General features: G+C 60.5%; 1 protein-coding gene and 1 long non-coding RNA gene across 7 annotated transcripts in view; one reads left to right on the top strand and one right to left on the bottom strand.

Annotated features, from left to right (window-relative positions):
• RTL1 (retrotransposon Gag like 1) overlaps window positions 1–157 on the top strand; it is a 3,982-nt gene extending 3,825 nt beyond the window's left edge. Inside the window, 1 exon segment of the mRNA XM_006160017.2 lies at window positions 26–157. Within this exon segment, the coding sequence (XP_006160079.2) occupies window positions 26–157 (132 nt within the window).
• A 15,870-nt stretch (window positions 158–16,027) lies between these two features.
• LOC102501470 (uncharacterized) overlaps window positions 16,028–17,201 on the bottom strand; it is a 35,229-nt gene continuing 34,055 nt past the window's right edge. For all 6 annotated transcript variants that reach the window (XR_003551321.1, XR_003551316.1, XR_003551318.1 and 3 more), the window contains one exon: window positions 16,028–16,283. This is a non-coding gene — a long non-coding RNA (uncharacterized LOC102501470). The remainder of the gene's footprint in view (window positions 16,284–17,201) is intronic.

Raw genomic sequence — 17,201 nt, 5'->3', positions numbered from 1 at the left:
ACTGCGCCCGCTCGGCCGGGAGCAGGTGGCCAGGGCCCTGCGCAGGCTCCTGACTGCGGTCTGCGCGCACGCCCAGCCCGCGCCCGCGCCCCCGCTAGGGCAGGAGGCCAGCCTGGAAGAACTGCCGGGCCCAGAAGACGACACGGACCTCGACTGAAAAACACCTCCTACCCAGCAGCCAGACCCTTCCTCCTCGAACCTCGAGACCCCTACACCTCCTGCCCTGCCCTGGGCCTCGGGGCTCAGACCCCACACCCTTTCTGCCATCCTGACCCAAGGGGAATGCACTCTGAAGGGCAACAACTTCAACTCATCAACCAGCAATGGTGTCTGTGCCAACCGGATACATTGTCAGAGACCAGAGCCAGCTCGGGGCGGCTCGATCCGTCTTAATACTCGGGTCCCAGGCTGCGCTGGGAGTGAGCGATGAGAGGAGACAGAGTGATGAGCAGCAGGACGTGACCCCATGCCCCAGGCCAGATGGAGAAGCAGGCAGCAGGCCCGGCCAAGCAAGCGGATGCCAGGGACCTCAGCCGGGGGTGGCGCAGATGCCAGGGACCTCAGCGGGGGGTGGCGAGCGACACTGCGCCATCCTGGGACACTGACCTCGGGTGCTCCACCGACTTCTACCTCCACCACGGTGCTCGTGGGCGCCCACCTGCCCGCCAACCCTGCACGCAAGCCCACCCTGCCAACCGGCTCCGGACACTGACTTCATCTGACCCTGAGCTTCCGCTCACCTGCACAGCTGCTCCTTGGGGCTCCGACGTGCCGCACACTTACCTGGCTGCTCTCCGCAGCAGGTCCCAGGTGGGGATGGAAGGGCTGCCTCCCCCTCCCACAGCTAACTCTCCGATGGCGCAGGGGCCCAGAGGCCGAACATCAAGGCCCCTGCTGACCGTGCCTACCAGCCCCATGTGCTCTGCCGCAGGAGGGGACCCCTGCCCTCCCGCTCTCCCACCTCTGCCTCTTTCTACCCCCAAATAAAACAGAGTAAGAGATTATATGACCTTGTGGCTTGTCTTAAGGGGCGGGGGAGGATGGATGATGAGACAGGGTGGAGGGGGAGACAGGTGGAGGGGACCTGCACCACCACCCCCAGGCCCCAGACCTCAGCACTTCCTTCCACCTTGGGCAGTTGCCCCACCCATCACCCACTGGGGCTGACAGGGACCCCTCTCCGCAGGCGTGCCCTAGTGAGAAAGCAGTGGAGATGCGGGTGGGGGGCTCTGGGAGCTGCCTCTTCGCGGAGGCTCCGGAGCAGGGAGCCTGAAGCCCACTCCCTCCGCCTGAAGCCCACTCCTTCCCCAGCCTGAGGGGAGGAGTCGCCTCTGTGCCCCAACTGGCAGCAACCCCCAGCCCCACCTCAGGGCAGAAGGCCTGGGGCCCCTTTCGGAGGGTCTCAGTCCCCTGAAATGACAAAATGGCTGCTCTTGAGGGGGTACTGCCTGGGAAGGGGGTCTGAGGGCAGTAGGCAAGTCGGGGGACACTTGCTCATCTTGGTTCACACTCCACAGTCCAGCATGCGCAGACCTCAGGCTGCCCACGGGCCACACCCACCTAAAGCACTTATGACCCCCTGGGGACATGCCCAGGGTGCTCTGCCCTGGGAGACCTTGGATGAGATGGTACTCCAGGCCACACCTGGCATGGCCCTGAACCCCAGTGGGAGAGGACTATACTGAGGCTCCACGACCACGGGCCCTCAGGCTCCCAGGACGCCATACCTGCCCTCTCTGCCCAGTGTGGAAATCTGCCCCTGACAACAGTACCGTGAGACCACCTGACAGATCTCAGGTTGGAAGGCCAGGGGCTCTGCAGGGGCCTGACTAGCCTGGACAGAGTGGTCCCCAGCCCCTCCCTGGTGGCCTAAGGAAAGCCATTTCCTTCACTATCCAGAGTTCTCATCTCCCACAGGAAGGAGCCCTATTGGGATGACAGTAGGTGACCAGGCACAGAGCGGAGAGCCCTGCCCAGAGCACACTTCACGGTTCCCATGGTGACGGCCACCATCCACCATCAGCGTCTAAGGAATCTAGCCCCGACAGCAGTACCCAGGGATCACAGGCAGATCCCAGGTTTGAGGTCAGGGGCTCACTCTGCCTCCGGCCCCTCCCCTGGAGTCCCCCCAATAGGCTGCAGGACACCCCTCCAAGCCTCGGTTTCCTTATCTCTCGCTCAGCCCCATGGCGGTGGGGGGTGCAGAGCTCCATCCTCTACTGCCCACCTCTGGACTTCTTGTGTCTAATCATCAGGATAAACCTGGGGAACCAAGGCCCAGGGGGGAGGCTACAGAGGAGTGGGGGTACAGCCAGGACCAGGTCCCCTCCTGTGGCCTTTGCCCCCTCATCCGAGGCAACTCCACCCACTTCCAGAGCCCAGCAAATGATCCCATGTACATCCCATTGGCCCCAGGAGCCCAAGGACACTGTGCCTGTCTGTCTGACCACCAGCACTTTTTCCATGGGACTACGAGCGGTCCCATGGGTCAAGGTCAGGCTCAGCTGCAAGGACTCCAGCATCCTCTTTAGTGGCCTGGTCGCAGCCCTGTCTGGCCCCAGTAGAAGGCCCCAGCCCTCACTTAGTGACCCAAGGACTGTCTGTCTGTCTTCCAGTCTGAATCCCACCATCCAACGGGCGACACAGTGAGAGAGAAGCGGTGTTTCAGGAACAACAAGGCATGCTGTCCAAACCCCTCGAACTACCTGGAGGTAGGGCCATGGGTCAGAGTCACCCTCGCCCCCACCCAGCTCAGGTTGCCTAGAAGCCATCCTGGAGGTGCCAAGGGCCCCATATCATGGGCATATCTCTGTCCTGCTTGGAAGAGGCCTCTTCGGAGCGAGGATGGGCCAGACTGGTGACCCCCGGACCTTCAGCCCAGGGCCTTCAAGAACAGCTGTCCTTCCATGTTGGGCCACCAAAAAGTGGAGGGGCAAGCAGGGCAACGTCACGAGTGAAGGCCAGACAGAGCACTCCTCACCAATCAGCCTGCCTTGTGAATGTGGGGAGGCCAGAAGTGAGCGCGTTCACCCACAGTGCACACACACACACACGTGTGCATGCAGACAGCCGCGTGGCTGTGCCAGTGGCTGGCAGTGTTTTCAGCCCAGTGGATCCATGGACCAGTCTGGCCAGAAGGGGCTCAATCCCTTTTATAAAGACGGCACAGCCCCCCACCCAGGGAGCGATGGGCAGGGCAGAGAGACGGGCTAGGCAGGCCTCTGCTGTACAGAAAAAGCGCTTTAAGAAAACGACACAATACAAATCGTTTTCTCCTGGGGAAAAACAAAAGAGAGTACATATTAAATGATGCCCTGAGTCATGACATCACAGCCAAACAGAGGAAGGTGAGGACCCAAGGCAGGCAGCCAGTCCCCAGGCAGTAGCCTGCAGAGCTCCCTGGTACAGGCCCCATGGCCTAACCCACCCCTTCCATCCTGGGGTCCTGGACCATGGAGTGCCTCCAGGTGAGTCCCGCCCGTCCCCCTCCCTCCTGCCCCCTCTCCACCCCACAGAGGCCCTGAACAGTGCAGGCGCCCAGCCTGCTGGGTGACGGCTTGCTTCCGGAATGGGTAACTGCACACTCCCGAGCTGACTGCTACTCACCATTCAGCTCCGGATTGCCATGTCCCCCTGCGCGTGGTCGTGGTGACACAGGCCCCTAGGGTAAGAGCTTTGCTAGCTCTTAACAATCTACAGGAGCAGAGCTGTGGGGTCACGTCCCCCATCACCTAGATGGCCCCACTGTGCTCCCAAAGTCAGAAAGAGGAAGACGCCGGACAGAAATCTGCCCCCACATCCAGATCCCCCCCAACCTAGGGCCCCAATGAGTACTCTTGTCACACTCCAAGTTGACCAGGTGATCTTGGACCCAACAGTGACCCTCATCCTGAACCCCACGAGGACAAGCATGTCCATCTGGATTCCAGAAAAGACAGGGGGGCGGGGAGGGGCAGAAGGAGAGAAGCAGGGTGCGCTGCCCCACTCTGTGGCTCTGGACCCCCACCCCTACCTCGGTGCGTGTGCCTGGGCTGGCTGCCGTGGCTGCTGGATATGGTTAACAACACCCATACCACAGGGTCACCTCCCCCACACAGGGCCTGAGTTAGTGGGGGATGCAGAAGACAGAGGCCTGAGGGCCAGGGCCACCTCCGTGCCAGCTGCCCAGGTGCTGCCAGATGCCCTAGAGCCCACCTGGGCAGGGCTGGCACTGAAGGGACAATGGTGGCCACTGCAGCCTCCAGGGGTCCCGGAGTTAGTAGCCCTTGGGGGTATATCTCTGGAACGGGGGAAGGAGAGAGTAAGAAGCCGCCTGTGAGGGGCCTCAGCCTCCTGGTCACGGAAGAGTCCTGGGGAGAGGCAGAGACCCCTCAAGGAGACCCTCCTCCTAGGCCCTGGGCCAGCCCTGCCTGTTCACGCCCTGACCCCCAGTCCTGGGAACAAAGGGGTACCATCTCTCCACACCTGCCAGTCATCCCTGTGAGCCCGGTCCCCTCGGAGGGCTCCCTACAGGAGCACAGCCCCGGCTCCCTTGGTGGGAAAAGACCCAGGGCGGTCCCGACTCTGACCCTGGGCCCAGCCCTGCAGAGCATCCCACTGGGGACAGAGCCTACCACCCACCGCAAGGAGGGGACCTCAGAGATGGTCTGGACCCAGGCCCTCCCCTCCAGGAACCCGGGGAGCCTCAGGAGAAAGAGAGAGAGCAGAGCCCGCAGAGCATGCGAGGCGGGGTGGGGGCAGCAGCAAGCTGGGGGCCACGCCCCCGTGCAGCCAGGGGCAGAGGAGGGTCCGGAGGCTGCGCGTGGCTGGAGGGTGAAGAAAGGCGTCATATAGGAGCCGGGTAACTGCGCACCAACTCCTGTATGAAGCCGTTCCCACCCCCCAACGGCTGACTATGGGCCGCGACCCTCCTCCCGGAAGCGCAGTGCAGGCGCCCTGATGCAGTGGGACGCCTGCGGCAAGTGGTTAGAGCAGCGACAGCAGAGGACAGCCAGCCCAGGCAGCACTGGGCACGGGCCAGGCACTGTGGTCTGCCCACCCTACCTGGCCTTCCCTGACCGTCTCCCTGCCCAGGGGCCTGGGCTCCAGACAGCCCCAGGTCACTTTCCAACCTCACCTCTGCCTGTGAAATGGGGCAACAGCCCTGTGGGAACCAGGCGAGGGCGGGGAACCCAGCAGGAACTTAAAGAGTTTCCCAGACAGAAAGGATTTGTGGTTGCTGAGGGCTGGGGGTGGCAGGGCAGTCAAGGATGGGGTGACAGCTATAGGGCTTCCCTGGGGTGAGGCCATGCCTGCCGACGGACTTGGTAATGGGCGCATACCTTGGTGGATCAGCTAAACCCCAAACTGCACTGTGACGGGCGATCATGTGTACATGGTTTATATCGTGATGACGTTGTGCCGCCCCCAAATTTCCCTTGTCCCGACACCGCACTCGCAACCCTCACAGGGCCTTCCCCAGGGCGCCATGCCCTCCACAGCTCCCCCAGCACCACCGCGCTCACACACACAGCTCCCCACCATGGTAGGTGTCAAGGGTTTGCTCTGCAACTCCGTGTGCCCTGAGAGCACCTGGCGGGAAGCTCAGGCACAGGGCGGGGTTGAGGACTGAGGGAGAGCAGGCATGGAGAGGGAAGAGCAGGGCAGGGAGGGGCTCAGAGTGCCCCACGAGTGCGGGAGGCCTCTCAGTCACAGGAAGTGGAGCGGGGCTCAGACCCACATGGGGGATAAGGGCTTGGGGTGACATGTGAGGGAGGAGGGGCCCTGCATGACATGAGAGAGCAGAGGGACTCAGTGACAAAGTACAGGGACATGCCTTTAAACCTAGATGGAGGAGGAGCTCTGTGTGCCACACTCATGGGGCAGGGGCTCCGTGTGCCACCTGAGAGGAGGAGGCGCCCAGGAACAGGGTCGGTTTCCTCGTGGCACTGGGGAGAGGAGGAGGTCTGGGGAGCACACAGAGGGCTGAGTGTGACATGAGGGTGGGGCAGGGCACTGTCATACATGAGAGGGGGACAGGGAGGGGCTCAGAATAACATGAGTCGGGGCTCTGCGGGCACACGAGGGAAAGCTCAGCACAGCACAAGTGGGGAGCTCGTCATGCCTGAGGGGAGGAAGGGGAAGGGCATGGTGCAGAGAGGAGGGGAGGGGGCTCCATGTGACATGAACACAGGAGGGGCTCCTTGTGGCACCTCAGTGGGAGAGGAGCGCAGCGGGACATGGAGTGGGGGCAGGCTCTGTGTGACACGTGGTGGAGGGACTGAAAGGGTTCAGCTCCGCAGGGGAGGCTGGAAGACAGAGGTGTGACTTGTGAAGGGGAGAAGGGCTCAAGAGGACCATGAGTTGGGAGGGTCTTGGTGTGACTCATGGATGGGAAGAGGGCTCCATGTACACCTGGATGAGGGGAGGGGCTCTGTGTGACGCATGGGCGAGAGGGCTCCATCTGTCACCTAGGTGGAAGAGGAACTCTTGACATGTGAATAAAGGGAAGGGCTGTGTGACACCTGAGTGGGGGGAGGCTTAGTGTGACACATGGAGGGGGAGTGCTCAAGTCACACAAGTGGAAGAGGAGCTCAGTGTGGCACCAGATGGAGCACTGAGTATGACATGAGAGGAGCTCGGTGAGAAACCTGAGTGGATGAGGAGCTCCCGGGCCACGTGGGAGGGGAAGAGGCCTGGGGTAGATGGTCGTGGGGAGGAGCTCCGTGTGCACACGAGCTGGGAAGGGGCTCTGTGCCACAAGGGTGGGTGAGAGGCCCGATGCCACGTGGATTTAGGAGGTGAGTCCCTCCCATGGGGGATTTGGGGTGCTGTGGTTGAAGATGGGAGACCCGAGGGCCAACTTCATTCAACAGACCACAAGGCATACCCAGGTATCACCAATTCTGATTCTGAACAAAATAAAACGTAACTAGATGATTCTAAGAATTCACAGAAGTTCATCTACCCAAAGGAGCATTCCATCAGCACACCTGGAACATCTGATGATCGCTGAGGTACGCAACATGGGGTGCACGCCCATTCTTACAAGAGCACCCATCACATCCCTGCAAGACCATGTCCCCCAGCATCTGCAGGGTCTTCATAGACACCAGAGGGTCCTAGACTCTGGCTCTCCAAGACCTAGAAACTTCCAAAATGGGTATGGAACAACCAACACTTGGCCAAGCAGAGACATGAAACCAACAGACGAAATAATTCCCATCCTTGACCACCATGACTTTAGAGCACAAAGATACAATATTAACAACCTCAAAGTGGAAGTGGACAACCCAGAAGCTGACCCAAGACCAGGGTGCCAGTCTGAGGCAGCAAGGCTCTTAGAGGGGCTAGGAGGGCAAGGACCCCCTCCCAGACTCTGCCCAGCAGGGCCTTGGTGAGCCTGCACCTCTGGCCTGCCCCCCCACACCTGGCCAGCTCACTCTCCTCTGCACCAGGTCCCCAAGCAGCTGTGGCCCAGACTCTCTTGCTGTCTGCGGGCTGGCGCGAATCTCCCGGAGGTGTGTGCTCCCAAGGGCAATGTCCGTCTACACGCTGCCTGGTACAGGGCCTGGCACACAGTAGACCTTCACCGAATGTGCAAACGAATGAATGAAAGCCTACCATGTACAAGGCCCTGGAGGCCAGAGGGCGCCCTGAAGCCAGGATGATGGAGGTGAGGCGGGTGATGGAGGCCGGGTGGCCAGAGATGAGACGCTGTGCCCAGGATGACAGAGGCCAGATGGAGATGACAGGAGCCAGGATGATGGAGTCCACGGTAACAGACATGCGTGAGATGGACCTCCCAAGGAAACAGGGAGCTGGGGGCAGGAAGCCAGGGCCCAAGAGGTGGGCCTGGAAACCTCGATGGACCGGGTGGGACATGAGGCAGAAGGCTTTACAGTTGCAGTCCAGCCAGTGACCAGCTTGACACCTGTCCCCACCCACCTGCCTATGGAGAACGATCAGCCTGAGGATATTGCCAGCGAGAGGTGGTGGGCGCCCCAGAGCAGGGTCGGTAAACATTGCTCACAGACGCTCCAGAGGCGCTTTGGAAAACCACAAAGCTCCTCTTCCCCAACACACTGTTAAATTAGCAGTAAAACTTTTATACCAAGTCTAAAGAGTGGCGGCGCTGTTGACTCCAGCGTGTTGCATGACACAAGTGTGTGGATGTACATACGTGCGTTCACACGGCTTTTATACGTATTTGTCAAACCTCAGGGCTGTGTAGTAGGCTCACTTAAAATTTGACCACTCGCTGGCAAACCAACTAGGCAAACACATTTTCCAGAAAAAGTCTGATACCATTTTTAGAATTTTCTTCAATTCAAATCAATGCATTTGTGTGCATGGCAAAGACCAAGTTTCCACGTCTGGATTGGGAACCCGACCAACACGCCATGCAGCTGCATGGGGTGGAGGCTGGGACACGGAGGGAACTGACCTGGAAGTCAGGTGGCCGGCGCAGTGGTGAGCAGAACACGGAGGGCACAGGCGTCATCCAGATCGAGGCTCTGTGGAAGGCGTGGTGCAGCCCCAGGGGTCAAGGGGCCCGTCCAGGCCTGAGGTTCCCCTGGCAGCGCCGTGGGGCACAGATACCCAAGCAGTGGCTGGGGAGGCTCTCGTGGCTGGGAACAGGACCCAGTTTGCCCCTCACTCAACCCGTTGTCTTCTGAGCTGCCTTGGAAACTGGAAACTAGGGGCAGGGACAGGGTGCAGTCAACACCCCAGCAAGGGATTGGGAGCTGAGAGTGGGCAGTGTGCGGGCGTCTACTTCCAGACACAGGAGGGAAAAGCTGGGGAGGCAGAGCTGGTAAGAGGGGTGCCAGCAGCTCATGGGAGCCAGCTGGTGGCAGGAGCCTAGGTCTGACTCCAGCTGCTTGTCAAAAAGAGGTAGTGTGGGAGTCAGGGTAGGAGGTGAGGGGTAGGGCCTTGGGGCCAAGACAACCACTTCTGCCTGCTGTGGGAGAGCTGGACACGCAGGGCTGGCGGAAGAGCCACAGGAGCACGAAGTCTGCGTGACTCTAGGGAACAGGTCAGGGAGAAGCGGAGGTGGGCTTACGAGCAACCCACACTGCCTCCTTCCCCCCAGTCGCCCTCCACCATCCATCTCTCACACACGCCCGTACACATCAGCACAGGCCCACACACACTCACCCACAGGCATGCACACATGCAGGCCCATGCACCAAACACAGGCACACAGAGCCCCCTGCAGCTGAGCCCTCCTGAGCAAGAGCCCAGCCCACACTTGGGCCTTCCCTGGGCCTAAGGGGCACAGGAGCCTGTCCCACACCAGCTGGCACCTGCCTACCTAGTGTGGGCCTGTGGGAGCTGGAGGTGAAGGAGCTACCTGCCACCAAGGTCCCAAGTTGCAGCACTTCTACAGATGGCATGAGCACAGGAGTGTGTGGGGGGCTTTGGCAAGGCCTGGTCCTCCAGAGGTCATGGCCAGATCTAGGCAGAGGGAGAAGTCAGGGCCAAGGTTTCCTCCCTCAGTGTGGCCCTCCGGCTGCTGCACACTGAAACCCCCAGCCTTGGCATCTCCGGGAAGGCTCCTCTTGGCTCTAGGAGAGGGAATCCCAGTCCCTGAGTAGACGCTCACGAGTCCCCAAAGGACCTCTGCCCTCAGCCAGACAGACACTGCATTCACGCTTCCACCACCAGCCAACGCCAAGCAGACAGGTAAAGTGCTTTGAAAAGTGCAGGCATAGAGGTACTGCTCCAGACACCCTGCCAGCCCCACCCCCACCCATCAGTCCTCCCCCGCCAAAAAAGCTGGGGCCCGGGACACCCTTGCAGACACTGCCTGCAGCTCTGCAGCACCTCTGCCTTGCTGCCAGCAGCCAGCACACAGAGGACCCCCCAAGAACCCACCCCTCTCGGGACAATTTGGGGTGCAAGGGAGTCTGCCCAGAGATGCCCGTAGGTAGCAGCAAGGCCACCCTGGGACCGCAGGCCATCCGGGAAGCTGTGGAATGACCCCAGTCAATGCAGTCAGTGTCTCCGTGGGGCCAGGAGTGGGGGTTCCCCTCCTGTGCTCATCAGTCCTGTAGCATCTGCTTTGAATCTGGCCGACGCTCCGAGCTAGCTGGCTGAGCTAGCTGGCGGCTGTCCTGCCCTCCATCCCTGCCCACCCCGTCCTCCCTACTCACCTCCACCCCCACCACTGGCGTTCACAGCCCTGCCTCCGCGGAGGCCCTCTCGTGGCTGGGAACAGGACCCAGTTTGCCCCTCACTCAACCCGTTGTCTTCTGAGCTGCCTTGGAAACTGGAAACTAGGGGCAGGGACAGGGTGCAGTCAACACCCCAGCAAGGGATTGGGAGCTGAGAGTGGGCAGTGTGCGGGCGTCTACTTCCAGACACAGGAGGGAAAAGCTGGGGAGGCAGAGCTGGTAAGAGGGGTGCCAGCAGCTCATGGGAGCCAGCTGGTGGCAGGAGCCTAGGTCTGACTCCAGCTGCTTGTCAAAAAGAGGTAGTGTGGGAGTCAGGGTAGGAGGTGAGGGGTAGGGCCTTGGGGCCAAGACAACCACTTCTGCCTGCTGTGGGAGAGCTGGACACGCAGGGCTGGCGGAAGAGCCACAGGAGCACGAAGTCTGCGTGACTCTAGGGAACAGGTCAGGGAGAAGCGGAGGTGGGCTTACGAGCAACCCACACTGCCTCCTTCCCCCCAGTCGCCCTCCACCATCCATCTCTCACACACGCCCGTACACATCAGCACAGGCCCACACACACTCACCCACAGGCATGCACACATGCAGGCCCATGCACCAAACACAGGCACACAGAGCCCCCTGCAGCTGAGCCCTCCTGAGCAAGAGCCCAGCCCACACTTGGGCCTTCCCTGGGCCTAAGGGGCACAGGAGCCTGTCCCACACCAGCTGGCACCTGCCTACCTAGTGTGGGCCTGTGGGAGCTGGAGGTGAAGGAGCTACCTGCCACCAAGGTCCCAAGTTGCAGCACTTCTACAGATGGCATGAGCACAGGAGTGTGTGGGGGGCTTTGGCAAGGCCTGGTCCTCCAGAGGTCATGGCCAGATCTAGGCAGAGGGAGAAGTCAGGGCCAAGGTTTCCTCCCTCAGTGTGGCCCTCCGGCTGCTGCACACTGAAACCCCCAGCCTTGGCATCTCCGGGAAGGCTCCTCTTGGCTCTAGGAGAGGGAATCCCAGTCCCTGAGTAGACGCTCACGAGTCCCCAAAGGACCTCTGCCCTCAGCCAGACAGACACTGCATTCACGCTTCCACCACCAGCCAACGCCAAGCAGACAGGTAAAGTGCTTTGAAAAGTGCAGGCATAGAGGTACTGCTCCAGACCCCCTGCCAGCCCCACCCCCACCCATCAGTCCTCCCCCGCCAAAAAAGCTGGGGCCCGGGACACCCTTGCAGACACTGCCTGCAGCTCTGCAGCACCTCTGCCTTACTGCCAGCAGCCAGCACACAGCAGGTGCTCAAGCCACACCTGCAAGGACCACCCAAGAACCCACCCCTCTCGGGACAATTTGGGGTGCAAGGGAGTCTGCCCAGAGATGCCCGTAGGTAGCAGCAAGGCCACCCTGGGACCGCAGGCCATCCGGGAAGCTGTGGAATGACCCCAGTCAATGCAGTCAGTGTCTCCGTGGGGCCAGGAGTGGGGGTTCCCCTCCTGTGCTCATCAGTCCTGTAGCATCTGCTTTGAATCTGGCCGACGCTCCGAGCTAGCTGGCTGAGCTAGCTGGCGGCTGTCCTGCCCTCCATCCCTGCCCACCCCGTCCTCCCTACTCACCTCCACCCCCACCACTGGCGTTCACAGCCCTGCCTCTGCGGAGGCTCTGCGGCTGTCTGCTGACTTCGCTGTCTGCTGACTTCCCGGGGGCCTCCCCGCCCTGAGGCCTGAGCTGGATTTCCATTCCAAACTAATAAAATGCTCTACAGGATCCTTGGCGGGGAAGGCGAAGTGGCAGGGAGGCCAAAGTGTCTTCTGAGAAGTGGGGGGGGCGGGGGGGACATGACTGGGGCATTACCTCCTCCCGGCTGGCAAGCTCCCGAGAACAGTCCTCCCTCCAATTTAGGAGAGCTTGAGAGAAAGCTGTCCACACACCCGCCTGCCCCTGCCCCTCTCCAGCCCCAGCTCGGAAATGGCAGCTGCTCTGCGGGTAAGAGGGGAAATGACAGTCCTCTGGAAGAATGGGAGCTCAAGGCGTCTCGTTCCCCAAGTCCTCTACGAGCTGAGCTGGGAGCATCAGGGAAAGTTGGGGCCCAGCATAGCCCCCTCCCGAAAGGAAGAAGCCCATGGTGTTCCTCTCCCCAGGAATGGTTCAGCTCCCTCCACTTTGCCAAGTGACAACCATCCATGAAGCTCACCACGCCTCGGGGCTGGTCACCCAGAGCCTACCACCTGGCCCAGGGTCCCGGGGCCCACAGGGACCAGGTGAGCAACACAGAGAGGTGACCCACACTGTCAGAGAGCATCCCCCAACAGGCCGGAGATGTGATGGGGAAATAGGGCTCTGAGGGTAAACTGAGTCAGGAAAAAACTGTGGCTGGGCCTGGCCACCTGGACTCCCCACCAAGGAGGGGCAGGAAGGGGCTATCCCTAGCCTATCCTGAGTCAGGGGGCAGGGGTCTTTGCTGTTATTTCTACCCCTGTGGTCCTGCTCTGGGCCCGCTCCTGAGGCTGAGGACTCAACCAAGCAGCTCTCACATCGTCTTCACAGAACTCCCAGGGCGGGCTCTCCGGTGCTGCACTTGGCTTCGGAACCTGTTGTGGGGACTTCTAGGAGCTTAGCGAGGAGTGCTTCTAGTAACGTCCTGTTCTTGGAAGTCTCCTAAAGCAACTTGGCCAACTGAGGGCGGGTGGGGCTGCAGGCAGTCCTCTAAGACGGCATTTCTCCTTTGCTCCGGTCTGCGCCTCAGTCCCAGTTCCTCATTCAAGAGGTTCTTGTGTGCACAGTTCCAAATTCTAATGAATTTCCAGGAAATAGCACCAAAATGATACTGGCAGCGTTACGGCATGTGTCTGAAGAACTCTCGCCAGCTTCTCCCTTTTCCTCCAGACTCTGCTGAATAAAACAAGCCACCTTCTAGAACATGTGCCACTGTAGCTGTCTCTGAACGGCACTACCGACGACCTGGGCTCTCGGCCCCCGTCGGGATCCTGAGTCCGCACATCCAGAGGACCTGTCTGCGTTCCTCGTCACACGGCCTCTTCTCACGACTGCCTTACGCTCCGGGGCTGGTCACGATCTGGGGCCTTCCATCTTTAGGTGCCACCACTTCAGCACCGTGGGCAGTCTGGTGTCCGCAGGTCCTGGAAGACAAGAGCCGCCAGCAAGGTGCTCCAGGCAGGCCTCCAGCTCCATCTGGGCCGCGACTCTCCATGTCTCACGTGTCTGTGGCCCTCCTTTGCTGCCTGTGCTGTCCTCACGCCCTTCGTGACAGCCTGGCCCTATCCCAGCCTCAATCTTGACGAAACTTCCGTTGCTAGAAGGTGGCGACCAGGCCCGACCAGCTGCAAGGCCGCGGCTTCACACAAGGCTGGCGCAGGGCTGGCGAGGGGGCGTTAGCATCTTCCATCGGGAGGGCAGCTAAGCTGTAGGCACTGGCTTGGGTTACACTCCAGGGTCCAGCCAACTTGGCAGCCCCGAGGGTCAAGGCTGGTGCAGGCCAGCCATGAGTCTAGCACAATGCAAAGGCACAAAATGGCACTTTGCAGCAAAGCCGTCCACTCCCGTGTGGGCCTCACCATGGCGCCTGGTGACGATGCATGGCTGCTGCTGTGTGCTCTCCCTAGGGCTCTCTCTGCTGCCGCAAAGCCCCCTCATCTGCACTGGGGTGACTGTAACCCCTTCCACGCTAGTGCTGCTACTGAGACCTGCTGCCAGCTGCGAGGGGGCAGCAATGTCCTCTGCCATCGGCAGCAGCTGCCCCGGCGGGCCCATAGCCTGAGGCTTCCTGTCAGTTCCGAATGCCTGAGCTTTGTCAGAGCCAGAGCTGGAGTCTCAGCCTAGAATGTCAAGGAGGTCCCTCTCTCTGGACAACTGAACTTTTTCAGAGCTCAGAGGTGGGTCCTGGGCCTAGAATGCCAAGGAGCTCCCTCTCTCTGGACATCTGAGCTTTGTCTGAGTCTGGAGCCATGTCCCAGCACTAGAATGTCATGAAGGTCCCTCTTTCTGGACATTTGAGCTTCACTGGAGGCTCGAGCAGGGTCCCTTCTCTAGAAGGTCAAGAAAATTCTCTTTCTAGACATCAGCACTTCAGTGGAGGCTGGAGCTGGGTCCTAGCTCTAGAACATCAAGGATGTTCCTTATTCTGAACACCTGAGCTTCATCAAGGGCTAGAGCTGGAGTCCCAGTTCTAGAACATTAGGAGATCCTCCTTTCTGGACATCTGAGTGTTACTGAAGGCTAGAGCTGGGCCCCAGCTCTTGAATATCAAGGAGGTCCCTCTTTCTAGATACTTTTCTAGATACTGAGTCACACCAGAGGTTTGGCCTGGAATACTGGAACCCTTGAACATCAAGGAGGCTCCTCTTTCTGAATATCTGATCTTCTGTGGGTGTTGGAGCCAGGTCCAGGCTCTAGAAGTCTTTCTCTCTGTACATCTGAGCTTCATCAGAGGCCAAAGCTGGGTCCCAGCTCTAAAATGTCAAGAAGGTCCCTTGTTCTGAGCACCTGAACTTCAGCCAAAGCTGGAGCTGGGGTCTCCCAGGTCTGAAACATCAAAGCAGTTAGCTCACCCTGCATGCCCAAGGTCTGTCAAGGCTAGACTGGGTCCTGTCTCTGAAACGGCATTCCGAGTGTCTGGCTTCCCCAGCGGCCGGAGCTCAGGTTCTATGGCTGGAACATCGTGGAGCCCTCACCCATTTCATGGTGCATCAGAGGACGGAGCTGAGGTCCCGACTCTGGAAAATCAGGGGGTTCATTCTGGATGCCTGAGAGTCATCGCAGGCTGCACTCAGCTCACCACACAGGACTCCTGGACTCGTAGCCCTCGTGGCTGGGAAGGGCACGTGGAGGCACCCCCGCCCTGCTCACAGCTGCCTGGACCATCTCTCAGCACCGTCCATGCCATCACCTCCTGCAGGGACAAGGTCGAGTTCCCAGGTGGCTCTTTCTCTCGGCAGAGGGGCCGTCCAGTCCTCTGCATGACTGCTGGACTCGCCTGTCGTTCTCTCGAGGAAACTCCTGGGAGGGGGAGGAGGAAGGAGAAGGAAGAGGAGGAAAAGACAGAAGGAGGAAGGAAGAGAGAGGAGAAGAGAGAGGACGAGGCGGTGGAGGTGGTTGTGGCAGTGGACGTGGCATGGTGGTGGTACTAGCCATGGTGGTAGCAGTGGCTGTGGCACCGGATGTGTGGCATCAGTGGGCAGCCTCTGCCTCCCCAGAGAAGCAGGCCAGGTCGTCCGCTCCAGGAGAGCCAGGTGTGGGGACCAGAGGTCACCTGAACTCAGGTCCAGGGCCCCGTCCCTTGCTCCCTTTGCCCACTCAGCCCAGCCACAGGCCATTGACAGACAGCCTGACCCTCCTGATGGTCACAGTCACAGTCAGTCATGGTGCAAGGCTCACCCCCAGCCTTGGCCAGTACTCCGGCCGGTGGCAGGGTGGCCCAAGGCACTGCCTTTGCAGCCCGCTGGGCCCTACTAAGGAGCCACTGTGTGGGAAGAGCATTGGCCCAGGGCCTGGAGCCTCTCAGACCCCCTGTCATCAGTCAGCCTGACCTGTCTTGGCCCAGCCCTGGGAAGGTGAGGAAGAAGAGGAAGAGGTCAGGGACCCAGGTGGCAAGCACAGCTCCAAGCCCTCTGGGTCTCCACCTCTCACTCCACACTCCTTTCCGGAAAGAATCCTGGCATCCCAAGACCACTGGAAGGAGACCAGCTAGGGGCGAGGCCAGCTCTGCTCAAGTGCACCCTGTCACCCTGCATGCCCAGAGGGTAGGGGACAGGTATCTCCCTGGGGCTGAAGCTGCCCTCCTTCCCTCCCCACATCACATGTCCCCAAGCAAAGGAAGGCCCAGCAAGACAGGACACCCACACGCAGCCTGTTCACAGCAGGAGCACACCCGCCACCATTTGGGTTAAGACAGGAAACACATTTATTGAGAGCACAACGGAGTTGCCAAGCCCAGCGCTTGGGAACAGCATCGTGATACCCTCACAACAGCCCTGTGAGGTAGGTGCCCCAGCCAGACCCCCAGCCGGCGCTGAAGGCTCCATGGTTCCCCGAGTCTCAGGGCTCGCGACCCAAGCCAGCGAAGTCCATCAATCAGAGGGTGGTCTGGGGGTGGCCCAGGCTCCAGTCTTGGGGTCCAGCCTGTCCCGTGGCTGTGGAGGCTGAGAGAGACACAGTTGCAGATGAAGGCTACCTGCTCCCAGCCTCACCGCTGACCGAGTTCGCACGCAGACGGCCAGGCCTGGAGCAATGTCCTCTGTGCTTAGGAGGCCTGAGCAACTCGGGGACGCCTGGCTTCCAGGCATCCATGGGGGCGAAGGAAGCCCCCAGCCCCCAGCTCCCGCCCATCGCCCTCGTGCCCCCCCATCCCCGCTGCAATCCATTCTCCTTGTCCCCCCTGCAGGGATGTGGAACCCCCACCAGCCTTGAAGCCCTCCTGCAGCTTGGCCTCCCCTCATTCGCTAACCAGAACTGGAACTCGCCCTTCCTGAAAATCGGCCCCTGCTCCTGGTCCAGCCCATCACTTCCAAAAACTCAGCCCTATCCTGTATGGACGGTTTCTAGAAAAATCTCCCTGATCTCACTTCTCCTGCCCTTCTGTCACTGTCCCCCGAGTGGGTCAGGTGCTTCCCCTGCCTGCCACTCTGCCCAAGTGTGACCAGCGCAGTCCCAGCAGGGAGCACAGGGTGACTGTGGCCAGTGCCCGGGTCAGGCTAAGGGCACCTGTGAGCCAGGGAGCAAGCATCTGTGCTCACAGAAACATTCCCGCTGAATCCCAGCAGCTGTGCCAGAGGACTGGGCTCTCTCCAGATTACAGGTGAGGCTGGGGGGCCTCGACCCAGGCCTTGACTCTCACGGCCAGCGTGTGCTGGGCTGCGAGGCGTGGAGCCTGGTCTTTGCGACACTCACAGCCATGCCCTAGAGGACAGTTACTAACTGCTCCCACTTCTACACATGGGAAAACTAGGCTTGGTTCCAGTAGCCTGCCCAAGGCTACTAATTTGCAAATGGTAACTCCAGGTCCAGAACCCAAGCGGAAGACCCCCAGGGCCCACCTCTGGACATGTGCCCACACATCC

Source organism: Tupaia chinensis, unplaced genomic scaffold (genome assembly GCF_000334495.1).
Source record: "Tupaia chinensis unplaced genomic scaffold, TupChi_1.0 Scaffold000671_1, whole genome shotgun sequence".
Classification (NCBI taxonomy): domain Eukaryota; kingdom Metazoa; phylum Chordata; class Mammalia; order Scandentia; family Tupaiidae; genus Tupaia; species Tupaia belangeri.
The sequence above is the reverse complement of the archived record's forward strand: the minus strand, read 5'-3'. Positions and strand labels throughout refer to the sequence as shown.